Below are 23,990 nucleotides of genomic sequence, written 5' to 3'. Positions count from 1 at the left end.
TATTTGATGTTCAACGAAATCAACTTTTAGAATTTTTTTTTCTGAAATTTTTCAAATTTTTATTTTATTTTATTATTATGGTTAAAAATAGATAAAAAAAATTGCTGTTTTTTTATTTTACCAAATAATTAATATTTCTGAAATACTAGATTTTTTCTTTTAGCAATTTTAAGGAGATTTTAAAGGTAAAAATTCTTGAAAAAAAACTTTCGTTTTTCGTATAAAATCTTCAAGAAATTGTTTAAAATAAAAAAATTCATTAAAAAATAAAAAAAATACTAATAGAATTGGATTAAAAAAAATTAATTGGAAAAATTAAGAGTTTTTAGACACTCTTTTTAATTCAAAAATCATTAAAATATTAAATATTTTAATAAAATTAAAAAATCTCAATTTTAGTAATTTTTTTCCAAAATAAATAAAATAAATTCTTAAAATAAAAATAAAAAATTAAATTTAAAATAAATGAAATTAAAATGATTTTTATATGTTACTTAAACCCTTAAATTCACTAAAATGAAACACAAATATTTATTTTTATTCCATCAGTTTTTTTTTATTATTCAAAAAATAAATATTAGGTATTCATTATTAGATGTGGTAATTTAAAATTGATTTCAGAATGTTCAAATTAAAAATTAAAAAAAAAAACATAAAAAACAACTGTCAAAGATAGAAAAATATAATTTTGTTTTTTTTTTTTAATTTCTTAAATAATTATGAAAATACATAGACCAAAAAATTCATTTTTGATAAAAATTTTAACTTTTTTTTTGTCCCATTGGAATTTCAATTTTTGAAAATGGGACATTGGACTATATTTTTTGATTTTTTTATTTGGAGCGGCCTAAAGTATTTTTTGTACAAATATTAAAAAAATCTTTATTTAAATTTTAGTACAAAAAATCCGAAATCCTAATACTCAAAGTTTAACGTTTCATATTCATGTTCACTTTCCTCTTCATTGTTGTCAACATCATTTGTCTGGACCTCATTTCGTATTTCATGACTCATTGACTTTTTCTGCTTGTTTCTAATAAACATGAATCCAACTAACAACAAGGATATACTCACAATGACGATGCAAGAAATCGCATAATAATAAATTGAGTCTTTTGTACAACTTGGTTTCTCAGCTAAAAAGGTGTCTTTCAGTTTTTGCCAAACGTGAGTATCTCCAATACATCCCTCCGATCGTGTCAAATCGTAAGAAATATTTTCCGCTGTTAAATAGTTTATCATTGTGAATTGACGTTCACAGAGAAAAAGGTTGCCAGAAATACTGATGGTCTTCAAATATGGAAAATTTTGAGCAATTTCTTCCACATCAACGTCAAATAAAATGTTGGATCTCAATAAAATCGTTACCGAATTCCTTGTAAAGTTCAAAAAATCAACGTTTGTCAAATAATTGTATATTAGCGAAATGAACTCGATTTTGTCATTGTTTTCAAATTGAGATTTGTCAAGTTCTGTGAGCTCGTTGAAACTGAGGTAAAGTGCGATTAAGTTTTTATTTCCGTAAAAAACTTTCAAGGGAAGAGATTTTATGTTGTTTTGAGATAATTGGAGTGAAATCATCAAAGTGCACTCTTCAAAGGCATTTTCCTCGATAATTGAGATTTTGCTCGTTTCTGCGTTGTAAGATTTGATATTTAAAAATGTTTCGCAGACTTTGCTTGTGAGCACTTTTACTACTGAGAGATAAAACTGGAAGTTCTTGACTAATTTTGGTTCAATATCAGTTGTTATAATTTCAAAGTCTTTGTCAGCAGCTGTTGTTTCAACGTCAGTTAAGACGCATGAAGTGGCTGATTTTGGTTCTGAGCATTCGTAGCTTTTAATTGCACTTGATCTGGTGACTAGGAATATAAAAGTAAGAAGTTTAAGAATATATGAAATGTTTTCCATCTTTGCTAATTAATGACTAAATGCAATAAAAATTGATCGTTTATTTATAAGTGCAATAATTTTTTGATAAGGCATTGACATCCGGAGATTTTTTACTGCAATTATTCATAGTTAAAGATGATTCAAAGAGTAACATTAAAAAAAGAAATTTTTACTCAAAATTCTACGGAATCAACTTTTAAAATTTTTTTTCTGAAATTTTTAATTTTTTTAATTTTTTTTTTTTTATTAATTTTAAGCCTGAAAATTTGGTTAAAAATAGGTAAAAAAAAGCTGTTTTTTGTTTAACCAAAATCATTTTTGGTAACCCGATTTTTGAAATACTCGATTTTTTCTTTTTGAGGAAATTTTAAAGGTAAAAATGCTTGAAAAAAATTTTTGTTTTTCGTATAAAATCTTTCAAATAAAAAAATTAAAAATAAAATAAAAAAAAATTCATTAAAAATTGGATTAAAAAAAATTAATTGGAAAAAATAAGAGTTTTAACATTAATTTCAATTAAAAATTAATTCAAAAATAATTAAAAAATTAAAAATTTTAATAAAATTTAAAAAAATCTCAATTAGTAATTTTTTGCCAAAATAAATTCTTAAAATAAAAATAAAAAAGTAAATTTATAATAAATGAAATTCAAATGATTTTTATATGTTAAACCCTTTAACTTACTAATAAAAAACATATCTAAATATTAATTTTTAATCCATCAGTTTTTTTTATTATTCAAAATATAAATTATTTATTTAGATTGTATGAAAATTAGTCGATAACTTTAATCAATAGAACGTATCACTCCAGCCACTTTATTTTGTGACAGTAGAAAAATTTTGTCTTCCTCATTTTCAGGTGGTACGAAAGATTTTTTTGGTATATTTTCTATTCCAATTTTCTGTCGAATCCTCTCCATAAAAAGATCTTTTCCATCATGACCAAGATATTTGTCGTTTGGATCGTAAGGTGTCACAAAATTTATCTTTTTCACCTTTGCTGCAATAAAAAAAATTTTTTTCAATAATTTTTAATTTTTTTTTGTGAATTTTTTGTTTACCTTCTTTCGGATGACCTGGAATTAAGACTCGTTCATCCAAGTCTTGCGGTTTGACGAACTTTATGACTTGAGGTTGGCGCGGTTTAAAGTGTTTTTCTTTCAGTCTTTGATTTCTGATTCTGTCAAGGTCTCTTCTTGGAGGACTTCTTCGTCTTCGTCTGCTAAAAGTCTCGTTTCGTTCTAGTTGGTCCAATTTGCTTTGTGATCTCCGTTGGTGACGTTCTTGTTCTCTTTTATTGTGGCTGAGCGTCTGTACGATTGCACTTCTTAAGAAGGTTTTGTTTGTTTTTTGCAGGGAGCAATGCCAAGTTCCCGAAGTGGATCCTCTAATGCTTGCTATTTTGGAATCTCGATTAATTTCAGCAATAGCTCTTCTGGAAATTTATGGAGGTTGTAGCATTAAGAATTATTTGCTGGAAAATGTTTTTACTTACTCTGTAATTTCATCTTTTATTCTACTCATGATGAGATTCTGTTGCTAAAGGCTGAAAGCCTCAAAGGTTTTTTTTAGAGAATGGTTTGTTTACTATTTTTTATTTGACTTTAAAGGAATTTGAGACGATAGAAAATGATAAGAAAAATTACAACACGCTAATTCAAAACAAAAAGGAATATTGGCAACACTGTGATAGAAAATGGCAACCCTATTTTCAGGAAGTGGCAACCCTGCATTTCAGGAATTTAACGATTTCAGCGCCATCTGCGACACGAAGACGGGAGGCTCGTGACTAAATTGCGCACGAAATCCATCGTGACGGAGTGAGACGAATGACATTGATAAACACGAGGAAGCGACTTGTAGATTGTTCCAAAGCAGTAACGGGATTCGTTTTGGTTTTGATTTTATGGGCGAAATGGTTAAAATTAATCACTTAAGCGTTATAATAATTTTTATGGGAGTTAATTTTCTATTAGTTAACCCTTTAAATGAATTTTTAACCTCTTTTAAGGGATTAGTTGACTCCTTGAGTGGTTAATGTGATCCCTTGGAAGGTTGTTTCTTTTTAAAGGGATTAAAATAATTCATAAAGGGGCCAATTTTACCTCGTAGGGGGTTAATAAATTTTTTTTAACGGGTTAAATTTTAATTTGTTTATTGAAATTTTTTATTAAAACCCAGTGGGACGAAATAATCTTTGGAAAAAAATCTTTTTTCATTTTTTTTTTAATTTTTCAAAAAAATAAAATTTCGGAATTTCTCCATGAAAAAGTTTTAGGGCATTATTTTGAAGACCCCAGGGCCTTAAAGAAGGTAATTTTGTCCCACTGGGAAAGTATACATATTTAATAAGTGAAATTTGATTACTACTATTGATCTAAATCATTATATCCATAATAATAATCTGGCTTTTCGTCGAAATCCTTGGCTTTCCTCATCTTCTTGAACCTGTTCTTGATCATCGTTCCCAAAATTACCAAAGCACAAGTCGACAGTACAGCAATGACGGAATAGCAAACATAGAGATGATATTTCCTTTTCAAGTTTTCTTTAGTGACGGTTTTGAACATTGAAGTTTTCAATTCTTGCCAAACATTTACATTTTCAATGCAATAGCTTGGTTTCTCCAGATCATGTCCGATAGAAGATGAATCTAAATATTTTTTAATGGTATTGATACGTCCGCACCATAATACATTATCATCTATATAAATATGTTCCAACTTGGGAGATTTTGCCACTAATTCTGTTACATTTACGTCAAACAAAATATTGTTTTGGACTTCAACCCACTTTAAATTTTTCATCTCTTTCAAGAAATCCAAATCAGTTAGAAAATTTTTGTACAATAATAATGTTTCTATTTTATCATTGTAAACGAATTGATTTTCATCGATAGATGTGAACAAATTCTCGACCAACCTAATGTATTCCAAATTGGTGTTTGACGCAAAAACTTTTGCGGGAAGATTTTTTAAATTATTCTGGCCTAAATCGAGTATTTCAAGTAAAAGACACTTTTCAAAGGCATTTTCCTCGATAAAATTAACGGCACTGTACGAAGCCTCCAGACTTAATAAGTTTGGAAAAGTGTTACAAACATTGTTTGTCAAAACTTGAAGAAAAGAGTTCCCAAACTTTACGGTTTTCACTTCATCATTTTTTAGTACACTTTTAATCTTAAAATATATCGATACCGAGTATTGTACATTCACGTTTTTAATTAAACAATCGTATCCTTGAAAGTTCATACAAAATACACTATCAGATTCTTCTCCTGCTGCGAGAGCTACTTTTAATAAAAATTGAAATAAAACTAACTTTGGAAGCATCTTTGAATGTAATGACTAAACTTTCAAAGAAAAAATATGTAAATGTTGAAAAAAATACTGTATTTAAATAACATTTGCAGGATACAGATAGTTGAGTTTTAGATATGAACTTCCTTCTGTACTCAATTAAAAGTTCATATCTTATCAAATGACCCCGAAAATGCTTGAAAATTATATTTCACGTTTCAATATTCAATCCACAAATCATCGATTTTATAAAATACAATACAATAATGTTTTATTCCTTCTCTAAAGGAACTCTACAAAGTCACAGATTTTAACAATAAAGGATATCACAACAAATAGAAAAAGATTTTATAAAAGTAGGACTTATGAGTAAAGTAAAATATAAAAGTAATTGCTGTTAGAAGTTTTCTAATTTTATTAACAAAATTTTAGTATAAAATATAAATATAAGTAAATATATATTTTTCAAAGGGGTTTTTTTTAAGTTATTGAGCTCGCACTTTAGTTCACTATATCTCCCATTTTTCAAACTTTTATCTACAAACAATGTTCTACATTTTTAAAAAAAATTTATCAGCAACATTTTAAAATCAATTATTATTATGCATTTTGACCCATTAAAATATCCGAAAGCGTTTGAAAACCTTAGGGGTTTTATTAAAAAAACGTACATATTGAAGCGTAAAAGCTCAAGAACTCGATCAAATCAAACAAAAATAGATGTCATTGATCAGAAATTTTGTCCTCTTTCCAATGATATATAACACTTTGCATCGACTTTGCATTTAAAATGATTTTTCCAAACGGATCAAAAATTTACGGTATCGTGGGGATCGTAGGATCGTAGAACAAGATAAACGTACTTTTAGAGTCAAAAAAAAAAAAATTGTGGTAAAAAAGAAAATTCTTAAATAAAGTTGTACACAGTAAAAAATCGTAATGCGAGACGTGGAAAATTGATATTTTTGGCTTTTCTGAACCAATGGTAGGTTAGCGGGCATATGTTTCTTGGCAAAAAATGATCTACTCGAGACAATGAACAATCTTTATTTTCCAGTGAAAAAAATTTTTTCATAAAATTTTATAAATTTTTTTGATTTTGATAAAGAAAATCGTCAAAATCGAAGTTGACGTGAAATTTTTGAAAAAAATTTTTTCACTAGAAATATTTCTTATTTTTTGATCTACTGAAATTTCAGAATTCGGGGATCAATTTTTATTTGTTCTGTGTGACAAAAAAAAACTTTCGGCTTACTATGCTTCTGGAGTCAAAAGTCACATTGTATCGACTTTTGACTTAAAAGTTTTTTCGACACTAAATTAATTCTAATTTTTAAATGGAGAGAACAAAATTTCTCTTAAATTTTTTACGTTATTTTAATATTTTTTGACAGTTTAACTCTATAATTTTTATGATAATTTTAAATTGACTAAATACTAAATATGTCAAAATTTTTAGTAAAAAATTTCAAAAATAAGAATGCCACTGCACTCAATCAGCGTGGCCTTTGTCACCTGTAATTTTTAGTCTAAAACTGAAGATGATCATAATATCTAGACTCCGCTTCATCATTCAGTTGGATTGGATCCATCTTAATATTGGTTGAATTTTCAACTGCGTCGGCATTTTCTTCAATTGTATTTTTACGTGATTTTTTGATCAAGAAAACTACCACAAACATTACTATAAATCCAGTTAAAAGAGTAATGGCCGTGTAGCAAATATAAAGTTGGATTTCGTTATCAAAAATTTCCTCATTAAGGCTCTGATGCATTGAATCATTTAATTTTTCCCATAAATCATCTCGAATAGTGCACTTTTTATAATTCACTAGATCATGTTGGATTCTTGATTTATTCAATTGTTTTATGAGTTCTTTTTGTTGTTCACATTTAAATATATTGCCCCACAAATAAAGGACATTTAGTTTAGGACATTTTTTAGCAATTTTTTTCCATTCCAAGTCGAACAAACTATTATTTTCCAGCGAAAGCGATTTCAAGTTTTTCATTCCCGCTTTCAAAAAATGTAACTCAATCAATAAGTTGTTGCGTAAAACTAAAGTTTCGATATTTTGATTGTTAATGAATAGTTTTTCACTGATTTTTTTGAGTAAATTGTTTGAGAGGTTGATATAAACTAAATTTTTATTCGTTGAAAATGTGTTTGGTGCAAGTTCTTTGATGTTATTTTCATGTAAAAATAAATGCGTCAATTCAGAACACTGTTGAAATGCATTTTCTTCGATCAATGAAATGCTACAATCCCGGGCCGCAAAATGAACGATGTTTGGTACCTCAGGACAAACATTGTTTGTTACTACTTCGATGTGTGACGAACGAAATTCGAAAATTTTGATGTGTTTTTTTTCTGCTTCCTGCAAAACCCTCACTATGATTGAAAACTCTTTATTTTTTGCTGTGGCACTAACGTTATATATTTCACATCTATTAAATCTTAAACCATTACAGTCATAAGATTTTTTCTCGCATTGTACTAGAAAAATCAATGAAAAAAGAAAAATTAAGAAAAACAAAAATTGATTCATTTTGAAAAATTAATAAAACAAAATTTTCACAAGTTTGTAATGAAACAACACGTAATGAAGTGAGACTTGTACTTGATTAAAACGTTGTGCCTTATCTTTGTGTCTAGACAAACATTTCCTTTTTGATATAAAAATATATTTCCTGTTAAGGACATGTTATCCTTTGATACACTCAACCTTCACATTTTTCTAAAGATGCGTTTTCTTTTTTGTACAAAAGTATGTAAATAACGAATAACGGAAAAAGCAAAAAACGAGGGAAAAATGACAATATTTCAATGCTTTCCAAATTTTAAAAATTTTTTTTAAACCTAAAAAACTTAAATATTCTTGCAAAAAATCGCAAAATTTGCGAAGTTTGACCCCGCAAATCTCAACATTTGCACATGTCATATATCCTTAGAAAGCTCTTGCCAAACTCTGTTGAGATTTGCTGAATACTGCTTCCGTAGAGCCATTTAAAAATCAAAATTTGCAAATAAATTTGTAAGATTTGTAAACATTTGCAAATCTTTGCAATGATATTTTTATGAAATTTTTTGCTTATTCGATGCAGAATGAAGATTTTTTAAGAAGAAAAAGAAGAAAGAATTTTTATTCTTGCTTTAAGATTAATTTTTGGCGAAGACATTTTTTTTTCATTAAAAAATAAAAATAAAATAATTTTTAATTTTGACTTAAGAAAAATAAAACTAGCTGATTATTAAGCCTGTACTTTGGTCTTTTAAGCTAAAATTTAATTTAAATTTTACTTTTTCTCAAGCAATATCATTTCTTTTGGCTCAAAGTATTTTTAACCCTAATTTTTGTAAGAAAAAAGCAAAAAAAATCTAAAAAGTTTTCTTAGAAAATTTTTCTGTTGCTGAATTTAAATGTAAGAATAACAAAGTTTAACTAAATTACCTGACCAAAAACTTGGAACCTTTTTTGTATTTTAAGTTTTCCAAATTTTTAAATACAAAAAAAGGTAAGAAAAAATAAAAAGAACATAAACAATGATTTCTGAAGCTCAAAATCCAATAAATATTTCTAAAATAAAAAAATTAAAAGTTTTTGACTTGATAAAAATTTTTCCACCGTAAATTTTGTCTTTTTAATGCTATTATTAGAATTCATAAGAAAAAATCTCCACTAAAACATCATATTTTATGTTCAAAACATTTGTATTTACTTACAAAAAATGGCATTCTTAATTTTAAATATTTTTTTTTACATAAATTGTTCTTAGTAGACTTAAAAAATAATGGAAATTGTCTTAAAATTACTTCTTTTTAGGTATCTTAGGCACTTTAATTTCAGTTTTTGGCTTAATTTGATTAAAGGCACGTCACATTTTTAACTTTAACAAGATTCACAGGCACGTTACTTTCTAATCCCAATCCAATTTGGAGAAGGCGGAAAAGGTTTTGCTAGATTTTCAAACTTTTTCATTCGTAATCAACTTTTCCGGTGAAATAAAGTCATTTTGCTGCGCCACGCTATTTGCTCGTGATATCATCTTGGTCTTGCGTTTAATGTCTTCGACGTTTTTGCGATGTAAGCAGTACAAAAAGGCTAAAAAAATCAAATTTTTAATTAAAAAGTTTAAAAATTAAAGAAAAAATTAATTTTACCGATGAAAATGATCAAAAAACCCAAAAGCGACGCTGCAATGTACAACCATCGACTACGTGACTCAACGTCAGCTTCGCGTCCCTGCCGAATTCCCAAGCATCGCACGTAATCCAAGGCTGCCTGCGTATCGGTGGCATTTTGATCGAACACTGGGGCGCAATTTGGCTGATGAAATCCTCCAACGCAGTTCAAATTGAGCACATCGGCACCACGTTCAAAGAGTTTGACATCAATTAAGCGACATTCGCACACCGGAACATATGAATTATTAAAGTCGATGCTGCGCAAACCACAAAATCCCTGCAACTGATCGAACGTGAGGTGGCTCAACGTGTTATCCGAGACATTTAGCTGCCACAAATCCGGTAAAATCCCGAATTTCGGGATGCGCGAGATAAAAGTATCCGCTAAATTGAGAATTTGGAAGGGCGACGTGATGGGACGCGTCAACGAAGCAATATCCGCATCCAAGCGGGACAATTTATTGCCTGCCACATACAAATTCCGCAAGCGATCCATGAAAAGTAGCTCCAACGGGATCGTCGAGAGACCATTGTGGGACAAATCCAGCGCCTCCAAGCCACGCAACTGCGAAAAAGTCCCATTTTCGATTTCCATGATGAGATTTTCGAAGAGATACAAGTACTTGAGGTCCGTATAGCGCTCGAACGACTTGCGGGACAACTCACGGATGCGATTATTCGAGAGATCAAACACCTGTAAAAGGGAAAGTTGTCGTTTTTAATCCCCCCGGACTGAAAAATAAACGATTTCAATTGGATAATTACCTCAATGCCAGTTTTTAGGTTGTCCGGCACCGCGTTGTAGTTCATGCCGGAACATGTGTAGCCACTCATCTTCGCAATTCGCTCGTACGAACACTTTTTCGGACGTTCCAAGCTGTCCATGGTTGATGAAATGCCCGTCGTTGGTCCAAAAACCGATGAAAAAATGCCAAAAATGGCCACACACGACGTCAAACGGAGCATTTTGGGGCAATTCGATGTGTGATCTGCAAATAACAAAGTGAAACTGTGAGAAACGAAAAAATGTCAAGCTTTGTCGTATCTCGGAAATTGATTTTTGTGCAAACAATTGTCGTTAATGAGTTTGAAATATCTGGAGAAATGTCAACAAAAGCTGAAAACAATGGAGGTTCCTTATCAAATTGTTTGATTTAGTCATCGACGCAATAAATGAATGAATGAAGTTTTTTTCATTCCGACGTCGCATGAAGAAAGCCAAATTTTTAAGTCACGTTTTTTTTAGTAACTCAAACGAAAACGATTCACTCACGTGTGTGGGAGAGGTTTTCCCTCAATTGAGGTTTGTCAAGCGGCTGATGTTGTAAAAAAATAAAAAATTTGCATATCAATGTTCAATTGTAATCATTGATCTAGAACGAAAACAATTTTCAGTTGCAAATTGAAACGAACGGTAAATACTCAAATTGTTCTAAATCAATTTCAAACAGATGTGCTTAGAACTTCGTTAGGTGTGTAATGCACTTTGGCTGGTGAGGTGTGACGGCTTTTGTTTTGAATTTGCATTTTTTTATTGATTTTTTGAATGAATTTTATTTTTTTTGAAACTAGGTGAAAAAGCTGATGACCGTTAACGGTATCGATGGTTGAATCGAGGAAAAGTTTGAAAATTTTCATCAAAATTGAGGAATTTTTCTTGATAAAAGAAACAAATGTAAGTAATTAAAATACTTTTTAATCCAAACCAAGCATATTAAGTTAAGCCAATAAGATGATCTTAATTTTTTTTCGACTCTCTCCAATTTTTTGTATATTTTGAGAAATTTTCAGGTATTCTCGAGTTTACAAAAATTAAAGAGATTTTGCATTTTTATGAGAAAAATTGGGAAATTTAAAAATTAAAATTTGTAGAACTACTTAAAAATGTATAAAATTGACTTAATTTAAGATTTTTTTCATTATCTAAGGTTAAATATAATTTTGGGAAATAATTTTGGTGCCCGGCATTAAATAAACTTTTTTCACCTCTGCCGTGAAATATCGAAAATTTTAGGAACTGTTAAATTTTCAGTTAGTTTTTGACCAAAAGTTTTTTTTGAAAAGATAAAAAATCATAAAAAATTTCGTAAAAATCAGTTTAAAATTTATTATTTTCAAATTTTTATTTAAAAATGATAAACTTTTTAAGGACAAATATTCATTTTTTATAATTTTCAAAATTTATATACAAAAATTCTTTGAAATTCTTTAAATTTCTTAAGAAAATTGTACTTTTTTGTATCTGATGTAATATTCAAAAGATCTGAAAAATGAGATATTTTAAAAAAATTTCATCTGAAATTTTTAAAAATTTATTTGACCCAAATTTTGGTAAATTTTGATTGAAATAATGCTTTTAGAGTCAAATGTTTTTAATTAAAAAATGATTTTTTAAGCCTTTGAGTAAATAAAAAAAACAGTTTTTAAAGTAATTTTGCATAAAAAAAATTAATAAATATCAAAGACATTTTTTTTTAATTTCTGGACTCATAAATTTTGCAATTTTTTAACGATTTTCTTTGTGAAAAGCTTTATTTCACAGCAAATTTCCACTGAAAATTTTTTTTTTCTAAATTTTAACTTTCCAAATGAAAAAAATTATTTTTTTGAACATTTTTTTCAAATTTTATTATTAAAAATAATTTTAAACATATTTATTTCCCCTAAAATTCAGATTGAAATAAATAAATTTCTTCAAAAAACTGAATTTTTACTGGAATATAACTCATTTTTTAAGAAAAATGCAGTTCAAAAACAAAAAATATTACTTTTGAACCAAAGGCTCTATAACTTTCACATCGGTCAAGGTACCTCAACCTTAAACTTGATAAATTTTCAAGGAAAATTCGTTTAAAAACCTCTGAATCATCCGTAAAAGTATCTTTAAACACGTCACATTTGCACAAACAACTGCAATTTGTCACAATAACTGCAGCAACAATAATCGACTTGTCACTCGTTTAAAAACAAATCCACAATCAAAGTTTAGAGAGAATAAAGGCAGACATTAAAACCTATAATTAGATTAGATTACATGAAAAAAAATAAAAGTTTAACGTTCAATTATGTGCATTACGTACGTTTCGAGAATGACATCGAGAAATTTTTTTTTTTCATTTTCATTGTTAATAAAAAAATCTTTGAGAAATTTTTATAATAAAAAAAACTGCGAAGGACAGGAGATGATGAGTTAAAAAGGTACTAATAAATCGTCTTGGTAACGACCAATTTTTTCGCGAGATAAATTTAGATTTTGATTAGAATTCATTATTTGCATTTATCGAAAGCTAATGTTGATGAAAAATAAACAGCGATGTGTTAATCACAATCATTTCTATCTAATTAGAGGGAATAAATAAAATTGATAAGCAACGTGATTGATAAGATTTTGACTTTTTTTCGGTTCTTGTGCAATGTGATTCATGGTTGATTTATTCGATTCTTCACGTATTTTTGTGTGTCGTAGGAAATGAAAAGAGGGGGAGATAATTTGAGACAGTCGTTAAACTCGCTAAAGCCCTTATCTTCATTTGTTTTTAATTTATTGATGTTTTGATACGTTTCAGTGGAATGTGCGTTTTAACGCAACACTGATTAAAATCGATAACCGAGTGTTTTGAAATTGAGAAGAGAAGATTTCTGTTTCTTAAAATAAAAATTTACTATTTTTCGTCAGTTTTTCTTAGTAATTTGGTTTAAAAAAAGACAAAATTTAAGGGACTTTTAAGTTAAATTTAACTTTAACCTTTTTTTTTACAAAACTGACCATTTTAAGAGCATTTTTTAGTTGAATTTATTTTTTTTTAAATTTTGATAAAAAATTTTCTAGAAATTTTATTCAAACGTAATTTTTAAGATATTTTAAAGTTTAATTTTTTTCGATATTAAAATTTCAGTAAAATTTCCCGTGTAATAATTTAAATGTTCAAAAATTAAAATAGAGAAATTTTTTTTATGTCAGAAACACAAAATTTTGACAATTATTTGAAACAGAATTAAAAAAAAAAATCAAAAAATTTCCATTACACTAAATTTAATAAATCAAAAAAATAAAAAAAGAAAAATTAAAAATAAAAGAAAATGAAAATGTCCAAAAATTATTTAATTCAAACTAAAAAAATTATTTAATTTTATTTATTAATTTTATTTTTTAATTAGTTTATTTTTAATTAAATCTAATTTTTTTAAATATTTAAAAATATTTTTTAAAGTATAACTTTTGTCAAAAATTTTGACACTTAATTTATAAATTACTTTATAATTTTTTTTTTTGCCTTTTAAAATGAATTTTTATCAAATTTTCTCATCCAATAAGACTTCTTTCTCTAAAACTGATCTCTCAATTTCCCAAATTTAAATTTATTTATCGATATCTCAACCACCGACTCATTCAAATATTTTTTTTTCAAACAATCACCTTTTTATCCCGCTCTAATCTGCCCATAATCTCCGATTGATCTTCAGTGCCTGTCAAAATGCAACAAAAGAAATTACGTCCTACCTGTCTCATTGACAAACAAATATGCATTGATCGCACAGGAACTGAAAAAAACTCCTTTTTTTCAAGGATATTCAATACATTTTTGAATAGAAATTGATACATTTTAAAGCGAAAAGAATCACTCAGGTAACAAATTTGCTGTCAGATTAGACACGCAATGGAAGAAAGGTGATTTTACGCTTTAAAATGCAAATGTTGCAATTTTTTCATCTTAAAAAAGACGAGAAAAAAGGACTTTTTGGTCATTAAAGTGTGAGCAATAATAGCATTAACGGAGATGAAAGTCGGAACAATGAAAACCGATTATTTTGGAAACATGTGGTGATTTATTGGTGTGCTAATGGGAAGCACAATGAAGTTCTTGAGAACGATCATGATGTTTTTTGTTCGATTTTTGTCACAGTTTAACGTAAATTTAACTTGAATTGTTAAAAATTCTCAATTTTTTAACAAAAAAAAATTTTTTTTTGCTAACAATTGACCTCTTTGACTCATTATCGCGTATTTTTAGCACACAAAGCTATCGATCGGAAATGTCCTTCAGTAATTATCGCTCCGTCGATAAAAAATTTCAGCTAAAAAAATTTATATTTGTAAAAATTCGTCATGTAAAGACACATTTGTCTCACTTTATTGACACAGTTGAATTTTTTTTTTCGTAAAAATCGACAAAAAAGTCTCCCAACTCTAATTTTGTCTCTTAATAAAGTCTTAATGAAGACTTTTATAGGTCACCTCTTAATTTTCTTCGTAAATAGCTCTAATAAACGTGCTTCTGCATTACATCAGAGTCATCGGAGTTAAGATCAATTCAATCAAACTTAATTATTGGTGCCACTAAAAATAGATATTTTCATTTTTTTTTTCATAAATTTTTCAATTTCTAGAAATTTTCTATGAATTTCTTTAAAAAAATTTCAAAAAAAATAAATAATTTTTTTTTGATGAGTCATTCGCGATCTTGCCCACTTGAAAATTTCGTAAAACACCAGAAAACAACAGATGATCAAACGCAAACAAACATAAAAATTCACTCGCTTTATTAAAATCAATTAAAGGCCAATTAATTTCAATTTACGTTGATTAAAAAGAGCGTCTCGCACGGCTTTGAATCATTTTATTTCGTACCGAATAGGAGAAAAATGTGAACAAGTGCAAGACATTTTTATTTATTTATTATAGGGGCAATTTTTATTGCAATTCTTTCGCATTTTTTCATCAACTTGATCAGCTTGAGACACTTGTTTCGTGAGAAATTTCTTCAAATAACGATTTTTTCCGTTAAATTTTATTTTTTTACTCACTTTTTTTGATTTTTCACTAAAAACTGTTTTATGTTGTTTTTTTTAAAATATTTCCTGGAATTTATTTTCGCATCGTATTTTTTTAAAATAATCAGTTAATTTACTCAAGAATTGATTTTTTTCCAATTTAATCCAGTTCACGTCACTTTTCTTATCAGTATTTGTTAAGAGAATTTATTTTATTTTTAAATATTATTTAATAAATAGTTGATTATGATTTTTTTTTGAAATTTAAAATTTTTTCAAAAATTTTTCGATCTTAATTCTCTCATTGCCGGTCAAGTACTGATCACCAATTTATTTTTCCTGTCTCAAAAACTCATCATCATCATTGTCGATGTCGTTGTCGTCGTGCAGAGAACATTATCACTCCATACACGAGTTTCGATGGGCAAGTACGACTCGTACCGAAAGATGCACACACATAAATCGTCTGAATGGAAGACTTTAGTTTGGGTAATGATTACAATTTATTGTTCTGATTAGAGTCTATTAGAGCTTTTTTCGTGTCTGCGTGAGATTTTTGTACGTAAAGCTTTCGTTGCGGTAGATTAATGAAAAGAAAAGTTGCGAAAATCTGGTTTTCATTTAGCGAGATGAGGAAGTGTCGTGGAGAACAAAATGTGTGGCATTTGCGTCACAATTCGATATATTTTTAGCGGAATCACACCCTCAACAATGGGAGTGCAAATTGAAATCATACGCAGCTCGTTTTTGAACTTTCATGTGATGATCTAGAATTGTTGTTTGCTGTTTGATGAGCATTTTTTTTTAAAAAAACATTTAAGGCCGCTCCAAATGAAAATCAAAAATAAAGTCGGATGCCCCATTTTAAAAGTCGAAAATCCAATGGGGCAAAATAAAAAAAAAATTAAAAATTTAACCAAAAATGACCGTTTTTGGGTGTATTTTAATGATTTTTCAAGAAAATTTGAAAAATTTTTAATTTATTCTAAATTTTGTTTTGGAAATATTTTATCATAAATTTTCTTCTCTAAAAATATTTTTCATAAAATTATTAAATTTTTTTTTTCAAAATTTTTTCACAAATTTTTTTGAAATTTTTTTTTAATTTTTAATAAAATATTTTGAAATCTATTTTTAAGCAAATTTCAAAGTAAATTTCAAAATTTTCAAAAAGATAAAATTTTGTCATTTGGTATGAAAAAAGTATTTTACAACTTTTTTTTTCATTTTGTCCCCTCCCTTATTTTATTTTAAAAAATTTTGGACTTTATTTTTTATTTTCATTTGAAGCACCCTAAGATGCTTAAAAATTTCTCTAAAAAGTTGGGAAAAAAAAAAAAAAACTAATTAAAATTAAACTAAAGAAAATTTATTTTTCTAATTTTTTAAAATAATTTTTTATAATTTTAATAAAAAAAATTCGAAACAAAAAAATTTTCAAGTCAAAGCTAATTAAATCTTAAAAAAATATTTTTAAAAATAAAAACGAAAAATAAAAAAATTTTTCTCAAAAATTGTTGAAAAGTCAAATTTTCATTCTTCAGATTAAGTCAAAATATTTTTTCTCGATTTTTTTCGATCTTTTATTTTTTTTCGTTCTTTTAAATTTTTTTTCAAAACCAAGAAATTTTGTAAAACTTTGTACTAAAATATTAAAAAATTTTATTATTTTTTCAAAATTTGAATCAAAAATGTTCAATTTTGTAAGACAAAATTATTATTTTCTGAAATTAGTTTTAAAAAAATCTGAAATTAATTATACCTAAATTTTTTAATTTTGTTTTAATTTTTAATTTTTTTTATCACTTGAAATGCTCAAAAATTAATTTTAAATTGGAAAATTATTTATTTTAATTAAATTAAAAATTATTTAAAATAAGAACTTTTATATTAATACGTTTAAAAAAAAAATAGTTCTTGTTAAAAAAAAATCAGATAAAAAATTTTTGCAAAATGTGACGCAAATAAATTAATTTTCAAAAAAGTAACAAAATTACCCTTTTTAATAGAAATCATTACATCTTTACTGAAAATTTTTAAAAATATTTTCTTAAGGGACTCGTTTTAATTATTTATGAAAATAAATTTCAATTAATTGAAATATGGCATCTTTATTGAGTATAAAAAAAGTAAAAAAAAGTCTTTCACCCGAGAGTATTTTAATAAATTTTCATTGATTTTTCGAGAATCATCGCTAAATCGTCTTCCGTTTGTGCTTTCGGGGCCAATTTCGTAATTCTCTCTTGCGGCAACGTTCCCTTAACCAATGCTGGAATGTCCTCCTTTGTATAAGACATCGCTTGTAACCCATCCTCAATCCCTAATTTGTACATGTACTCTCTCACAGTGTCCCCCAAAATCTTTCCCGCATCTTCCTTACGTGCCTTGGAGACATCTGTGCCCAAAATTTCCGCCGCTTCCAAATGTCTCTCGGGACAAGCAGCTCCCGTGAACTCAAAAACTGCCGGAGCCGTCAAAACCACCGACAATCCGTGCGGAATTATCGCATGATCTTTGTCATAACCATCGGGAATGAACGAACGAACGTTTCCGGAAATGGCGTACGAGAGCCCGTGACACAAATGGACGCCAGCATTGCCGAAACCAACACCCGCCATCGTACTGGCAAGATGCATTTGACTTCGTGCCTTGAGACTTTTCTCAAAAACTGCTTCGTGGAAATTTTCTTTGATGATTTTCAAGGCAAATCGAGCCCAAACATCTGAAATTGGATTTCTTCCTTGATACGGAGGTCGCAGTTTTGGATTTTCCGCAGCAAGACGCTCCGTGTACGGAATGGCAGTGAAACTCTCTAAAGCGTGACAAAAAACATCAAATCCCGAATAAGCTGCGACTTTTTCCGGTTGTGACATCGTATGAAGTGGATCGATCAGTGCCAAGCAAGGTCGGAGTTGCTTATGAGAAATTCCCGTTTTGACATGGAGATGCTCGTAATCGAAAATTACAACGCTCGTCGTTTCAGATCCCGTTCCGGCAGTCGTTGGCAACGCAATTAGCGGTTTCAAGTCATTTTTCGGCGCCAGAGCCTTTCCAATTGGAATATTGACAAAGTCCAGAAATTCCGCAGTCGGATTCGAGCCATACAAATTGGCAGCTTTGCACGTGTCGATCGTCGAACCACCTCCAATCGCAACAAAAGCATTGAACGAATGAGATTTCGCGAATTCCGCCGCCTCAACGAGACTTTCTTCATTCGGTTCGACACGAATTTTGTCGTAAATTTTATACTGCAAGCCGGAAATCGTCAAAGAATCGAAGGCAGTTTGAACGGATGGCAAATTATGAAGTTTTGGATCCACAACGACGCAAATATTGTTCAAGCCGAGATTTCGCAAGTCCATTCCCAGTTCGCGACTGACGCCGGGACCGAAACGAACGGTCGATGATGACATCTAAAAACACAAAAAATTAATAAAAATTCAGATTTTAATGAAAAATTTTACCTCAAAGGCAGTTTCCAGCTTCGAAACATCTTTCGTGTGATGCGTGTGACTCGGACAACGACATCTGAAACAAAAGAAAATCCGTTAAAAGTTTCAAATTGATTAAAATACTCACGAAACAGCGGTTAAACTGTTCATCAATCCAAGAACTCGTTGACGGGGAATCATTTTTATTAAATTTTATTTGAAATTTTTTAAGGAAACTGCGCAAAACAAACAAAAACAAATCGTTGATCGAGGTAAAACTAGAAATTGAATATTTTCTTATCTATTAACAACTGCTCGTACAGACAATCAATGATAGCTAAAGTGGTATTCAGATGAATGAATTTAACGGTATGGTGTAGAAAAGTGCTCGATCGTACATGAACAGCTGTTGATTTAATGGTGAAAGAGACAGATCGAGTAACGTAAACTGAACAAACAACTTTCCATGGATTCAATTTTCGTTAATTCTCGCTTTTGTATGGTTTCTTCGTTAAAGTGGATCTTCAAATGTTTGTTCTGTGAAGTAAGTATATAAAAAAATTTTAATATTTTATGATCAAGAAAAATAAGAAAAATTAAAAATTTTGGTCAATTTCACTCATAAATCTTATTCAAATGTAAAAATTTGTCAAAAATACTCACATTTTATTTGTGATTTCTAAACTTTAATTAATTTTTATAGGTTTTGAGCCATATTTTAGCTCGAACATCAAATAAAAATAAAAAAAACTCATATTTTATCTTCTAAATTTTAGTAAAAAATCCCAAAATCTCAAGGGCTGAAGAGAAAAAAAATTAAAAATCATCATCTTAACTGAGTTAAAAGTTTTTTTTCTTCCCTTCTTTTGAAAATTCAACGTTTTTAATTTCTGATATGAATCTTTCTAATTTTGTTGCTACTTTCTTTCCTTTTATTAGATTAAAATAAGATTTTTATGAATTTTTAAACATTTAGGCAAATAAAAATCAAATAAAAAAATTAGACAAATAAAAATCAAAAATAAAGTCCAAAATTTTTGAAAATAAAATGGGAGGGGCAAAATAAAAAAAAAATTTGAAATACTATTTTCATACAAAATGACAAAATTTTTAACTATTTTTGAGTGTTAAATATTTTTTATTTATTTTTTTTAATTATCTTTTTTTAGATTTGCTAATTTAAAATAGATTTCAGAATATTAAATATTAAAAATTAAAGGAAAAAATTAATAAAAAATAAATGTCGAAAAAATTTGAAAAAAAAATTCAGTAATTTTGTAAAAAAAATTTAAATAAGAAAATTAATGTTAAATTACGATTTTTTAAACAAAAATTATTAAAAATTTAAAACTTTTAAAAAAAAAAAAATCTAAAAACATCTTGAAAAATCATGAAAATACACCTAAAAACGGCCATTTTTGATGAAATTTTTAACTTTTTTTTTGTCCCATTGGATTTTCGAATTTTAAAATGGGGCAGGGTGATTGTTTTTCTAAAAAAATGGATTAATTTTCTGAGATTTGTTAAATTTTTTTACCATTTTTAAATAAATTTTTAAATTTCAAGAAGATTTTTTTGAATTTTATTTATTTATTCATTCATCAATTAATTTTTATTTTTCTTAAAAATAAGTAAAGAGATTTTTATTTATCAAAAAATAAAAAAAATCAATGAAAAATATTTATCTCATAAATAATTCGTTGAAATTCTAAAGAATTTTTTTCTTTTCTATACTAAAATCTATTTTAAAACTAAAAAAAAACTAAATATTTTTTTTTTTATTTTTTCGGTCTTGAAGATTTTTTTTTACAATATCTTCTGTATCTTTCATAATAATCTTGCTAAGATTCTCTCAAAAAAAAAAAAAAAAAAAAAAAAAATAAAAAAAAATCCGAAGCAAATTAAATAAATAAAATTAAGACCTTACCCTAATATTACGTGTTTATCTCTTTATTTTTCAAAAGATTCATTCTGCAGTGATTTACTTGAATAAACAAGCTACTTTAAACAAGAATCTGCCGGTATAAACAAAACCCACACAACGACACGTCTTCAGTTCATTCATTCCTATACGATACCGTTCGTTCTTTTTTCTCTTCTTTCTTATTTAGATTTCGTTTGTTTAGTATAATTTAAAAGGTATTCGAAAACAAAAAATGTTATCTTCACTTACCAACACACTCAAAGATCACATGCTTATTTAGAAAAGAATAATAAAAATGAACCTCTAGACGAGTTTTTTGTCAGTACTTCATCATTTGCTGTGTCGTCAAAACATCTCTGATTGTTTCTAATTAAAAATAATAAAATGCAGGCTCATTTCCTGCTGTTTTGTGCATTTTTCGTAATTGCCGTTCAAGGTCAAGACGATGAATTATCAAGTAACGATGTAAATAGCAGCGGTTCGAAGACTGCCGTAGTCCACGTCGAAAATGGTCCTTTACGTGGTGAGCATCGTGGTCATTTTTACGCCTTTGAGGGGATCCCGTATGCAGATGCGCCTGTCGGACAACGTCGTTTCGAGCCACCCAAACCATATTCGCAAAAGTGGGAAGAACCATTTGACGCCACGAAACCCGGAAGTGAATGCATGCAATGGAACCACTTCAAATTCGATGTCGAAGATAAGCTGCAAGGGTCCGAAGATTGTCTCTTTTTGAATGTTTACACGCCCGCATTGGATGCCACGGAGAAATTACCCGTTTTTGTGTACATCCACGGTGGTGCTTTCATGTTTGGCAATGGCGATTATTATGGACCTAAAATTCTGACCACCCGGAAATTGATTTTAGTGAATTTAAATTACCGTCTCGGGCCTTTGGGATTCTTGGCGCTGGAAAATGACGTCGTTCCGGGCAACATGGGGATGAAAGATCAAGTCATGGCGCTGAAATGGGTGCAGAAAAACATCGCTTCGTTCGGCGGTGACCCGAAAAAGGTCACAATTACGGGTTTTAGTGCTGGCGGCGCTTCCGTTCACTTGCATTACATGTCGCCAATGTCACTGGGATTGTTTTCACGAGGCATCAGTCATAGCGGATGTGCCTTAAATCCGTGGGTTTTCATGGAAAATGCCAAGGAGAAGGCTCGAAAAGTTGCTCAATCAGTCGGATGTCCAACAGGCACAAGTCACAAGTTGATCGCATGTCTAAAAGAAAAACCAGCTGAAGATATCGTTCGAACAGTGCCACTTTTCCAACCTTACCTGTACAATCCCTTCTCGCCATTTGCCGTAACTGTCGAACCCAAACACGAAGGAGCCTTTTTATCGCAAAAACCCATCGATATCCTGCGTTTGCGTCAATTCCAAGAGTTACCGTGGCTCGCATCCGCCACCGAAGCCGAAGGTCTCTATCCGGCAGGCGAATTTATGCGTCACGACAACTATTTGCCCGAAATTGACGAAGATTGGGACAACATCGTACCGCACATTCTGGATTTCAACTTCACGGTACCTGCAAAACGGCTCAAAGCTGTCGCCCAAGAGATAAGAAAACATTATTTGGGCACGCAAAAACTTGATAAGACGACTTTTAGCAAATTTGTTGACGTGAGTATCGCTTTAATTATCACTTGTTTATCAAAAAAAATCTCTTTTTACGTAATTTTATGGCAGGTCATCAGTGATCGCTTGTACAAACATGGATTAGCGAAAGCGGTGAAGCTTCAAGGCATCATTTCGCCCACTTATTTCTATCATTTCCGGTATAAGACGCAGTACGGGGATGGCGAGGACATGTCAGGGAAAAATGAGAACCTGGGAGTTGCGCATGGCGAAGATGTTTATCTGCTGTACAGCACGGAAGACTTGAGAAATGAAGATCGTCCGTATAGTTTTGATGAAAAACGAATGCAGAGCTTGCTGTTGGACTTGTATTATACCTTTGGCACGACAGATCAACCGAAAATGGGAGATTATGATGTTCCGGCAATTGATGCGTTGTCCGTGGCGCAAGATACGCTGAAACATGCGTGCGTTGATAGTCCGGATTCGGTTGCGACGTCGTCAGCTGATAACTTTGGTGAAGAGGAATTTTGGGATTCGTTGGATTTTAATGAAAATCGCGTTTAAATTTGAGATTGCAATAATATAGAAGCAAATTTTTATTTTTCTTTAAATCTTTATCTTTTCTTTCTTTATATTTTTACCGCATATCGAAGAAAAAATGCGGTATTAAACGACAAATTGAAAAATTACGACGTGTTTTTCGAAAATTTTTGTAAGTAATTCTTAGTTATTCGAGTACCCTAAGGGTCTCGGGCATAAAAAAATGAAATTAAAAAAACTCCTTTGACATGGTTTTGTTTTGAAAACTAAATCAAAAACTGTGTCAAAGTCATTTTTGTCAAATCTTGCTCCAAATGGATAAAAATTTGTCAGAGGGCTCTAATTTATAATTTTTAATCATTTTATAACTCAAAACTGCCAAAAAATTGAAACTGAAAAATTTTTTTTCTTTGACATAGTTTTGTGTTGAAAACTAAATCAAGAGAAAAACTAAATCAAAAACTGTGTCAAAGCCATTTTTGACAAATCTTGCTCCAAATGGATAAAAATTTGTCAGAGGGCTCTAATTTATCATTTTTAAGGTATATAGTATGTCATTCTTTAGACGACTACTTTCTCTATTTTTTTTTTGATAATTTGGTTTAAAATTCGTAATAACGTGAAATTTTATTGAAATTAAAAAAAAATATTTTTTTGATATTTTTTTATTATCTTTAATTTAAAGTCTGAAAATGTGAAAAAAGTCATCTTAAAGATAATTTTTAATTTTCGATTTTAATCATAAAAAAACGTTTTCTGTTGATTTTGGAAAATTTTTTTTGATAAATTTGATTACAAAATTTAAAAAAAAATTGTAATCTTAGTTTATGTAATTCAATCCTCAACCAATTTTGTCAAAAACCAATGAAAAGTTGCATTTAAAATCGTATTTTCTTAATTTTTCAAAGCAGAAATTTACCTTAGAATTAAGCAATCAACTTATTTTTTAATAAAAAAATTAATATGATGGGGATATGCAATGAACTTTGCATTAAAATTTTCAAATTTTTCACGAATTTTTTCATGAACTGCCTCGATTTTTCTGCTTTAAAATCTTCTTTTAGTTAATTATGAAAGAATAAAAACAAAAACTGAACGGTTTCGTGAATAAAAATTTGAATGATATAATTTCAAAATTTATGTGAATTTTGATTTTTATTTAGTTTTATACTAAAAGAAAATTATCAGTTTTAGCCTAAAATTTAATGTAGTGTCATTTTGAAACTAATTTTTATTGATATTCCTTCAATTTTTGATAAAATTTAAAAAAAACTACGAAATTAGTTAAAAAATTTTATAGCTTTTTGCATCCTAATTTTTTAACTAATTCTAAGTCTCAAAATGAATAAAAAATTTTAC

The 23,990-nt window shown here is 28.8% G+C and overlaps 3 protein-coding genes and 1 long non-coding RNA gene across 4 annotated transcripts; 1 reads left to right on the top strand and 3 right to left on the bottom strand.

The window, feature by feature from the left end:
- Positions 1–2,617: 2,617 nt before the first annotated feature.
- LOC134831837 (uncharacterized) lies at positions 2,618–3,511 on the bottom strand. Its single transcript, XR_010162024.1, has 3 exons — positions 3,391–3,511; positions 2,957–3,330; positions 2,618–2,895 (listed from the first exon to the last, which is right to left on the bottom strand). It is a non-coding gene; the product is annotated as an uncharacterized LOC134831837 (long non-coding RNA).
- Positions 3,512–8,899: 5,388 nt separating this feature from the next.
- LOC134830907 (relaxin receptor 2) lies at positions 8,900–15,447 on the bottom strand. Its single transcript, XM_063844521.1, has 4 exons — positions 15,186–15,447; positions 10,146–10,369; positions 9,357–10,074; positions 8,900–9,297 (listed from the first exon to the last, which is right to left on the bottom strand). The coding sequence occupies exons 2-4, from the start codon at positions 10,344–10,346 to the stop codon at positions 9,161–9,163; spliced, it is 1,056 nt and encodes a 351-aa protein (XP_063700591.1). The 5' UTR covers positions 10,347–10,369; positions 15,186–15,447; the 3' UTR covers positions 8,900–9,160.
- Positions 15,448–17,262: 1,815 nt separating this feature from the next.
- LOC134831235 (probable hydroxyacid-oxoacid transhydrogenase, mitochondrial) lies at positions 17,263–18,846 on the bottom strand. Its single transcript, XM_063844911.1, has 3 exons — positions 18,732–18,846; positions 18,617–18,680; positions 17,263–18,565 (listed from the first exon to the last, which is right to left on the bottom strand). The coding sequence occupies exons 1-3, from the start codon at positions 18,782–18,784 to the stop codon at positions 17,312–17,314; spliced, it is 1,371 nt and encodes a 456-aa protein (XP_063700981.1). The 5' UTR covers positions 18,785–18,846; the 3' UTR covers positions 17,263–17,311.
- Positions 18,847–20,822: 1,976 nt separating this feature from the next.
- LOC134830546 (venom carboxylesterase-6-like) lies at positions 20,823–22,702 on the top strand. The gene is made up of 2 exons (XM_063844061.1): positions 20,823–22,133; positions 22,200–22,702. Exons 1-2 carry the CDS (start codon positions 20,892–20,894, stop codon positions 22,653–22,655), a joined length of 1,698 nt encoding a protein of 565 aa, XP_063700131.1. The 5' UTR covers positions 20,823–20,891; the 3' UTR covers positions 22,656–22,702.
- The last annotated feature ends 1,288 nt before the right edge of the window (positions 22,703–23,990 follow it).

The sequence above is a fragment of the Culicoides brevitarsis genome, chromosome 2, assembly GCF_036172545.1.
Source record: "Culicoides brevitarsis isolate CSIRO-B50_1 chromosome 2, AGI_CSIRO_Cbre_v1, whole genome shotgun sequence".
Taxonomy (NCBI): domain Eukaryota; kingdom Metazoa; phylum Arthropoda; class Insecta; order Diptera; family Ceratopogonidae; genus Culicoides; species Culicoides brevitarsis.
Note: the sequence above shows the minus strand (reverse complement) of the source record. Positions and strands in the feature narration are given on the sequence as shown.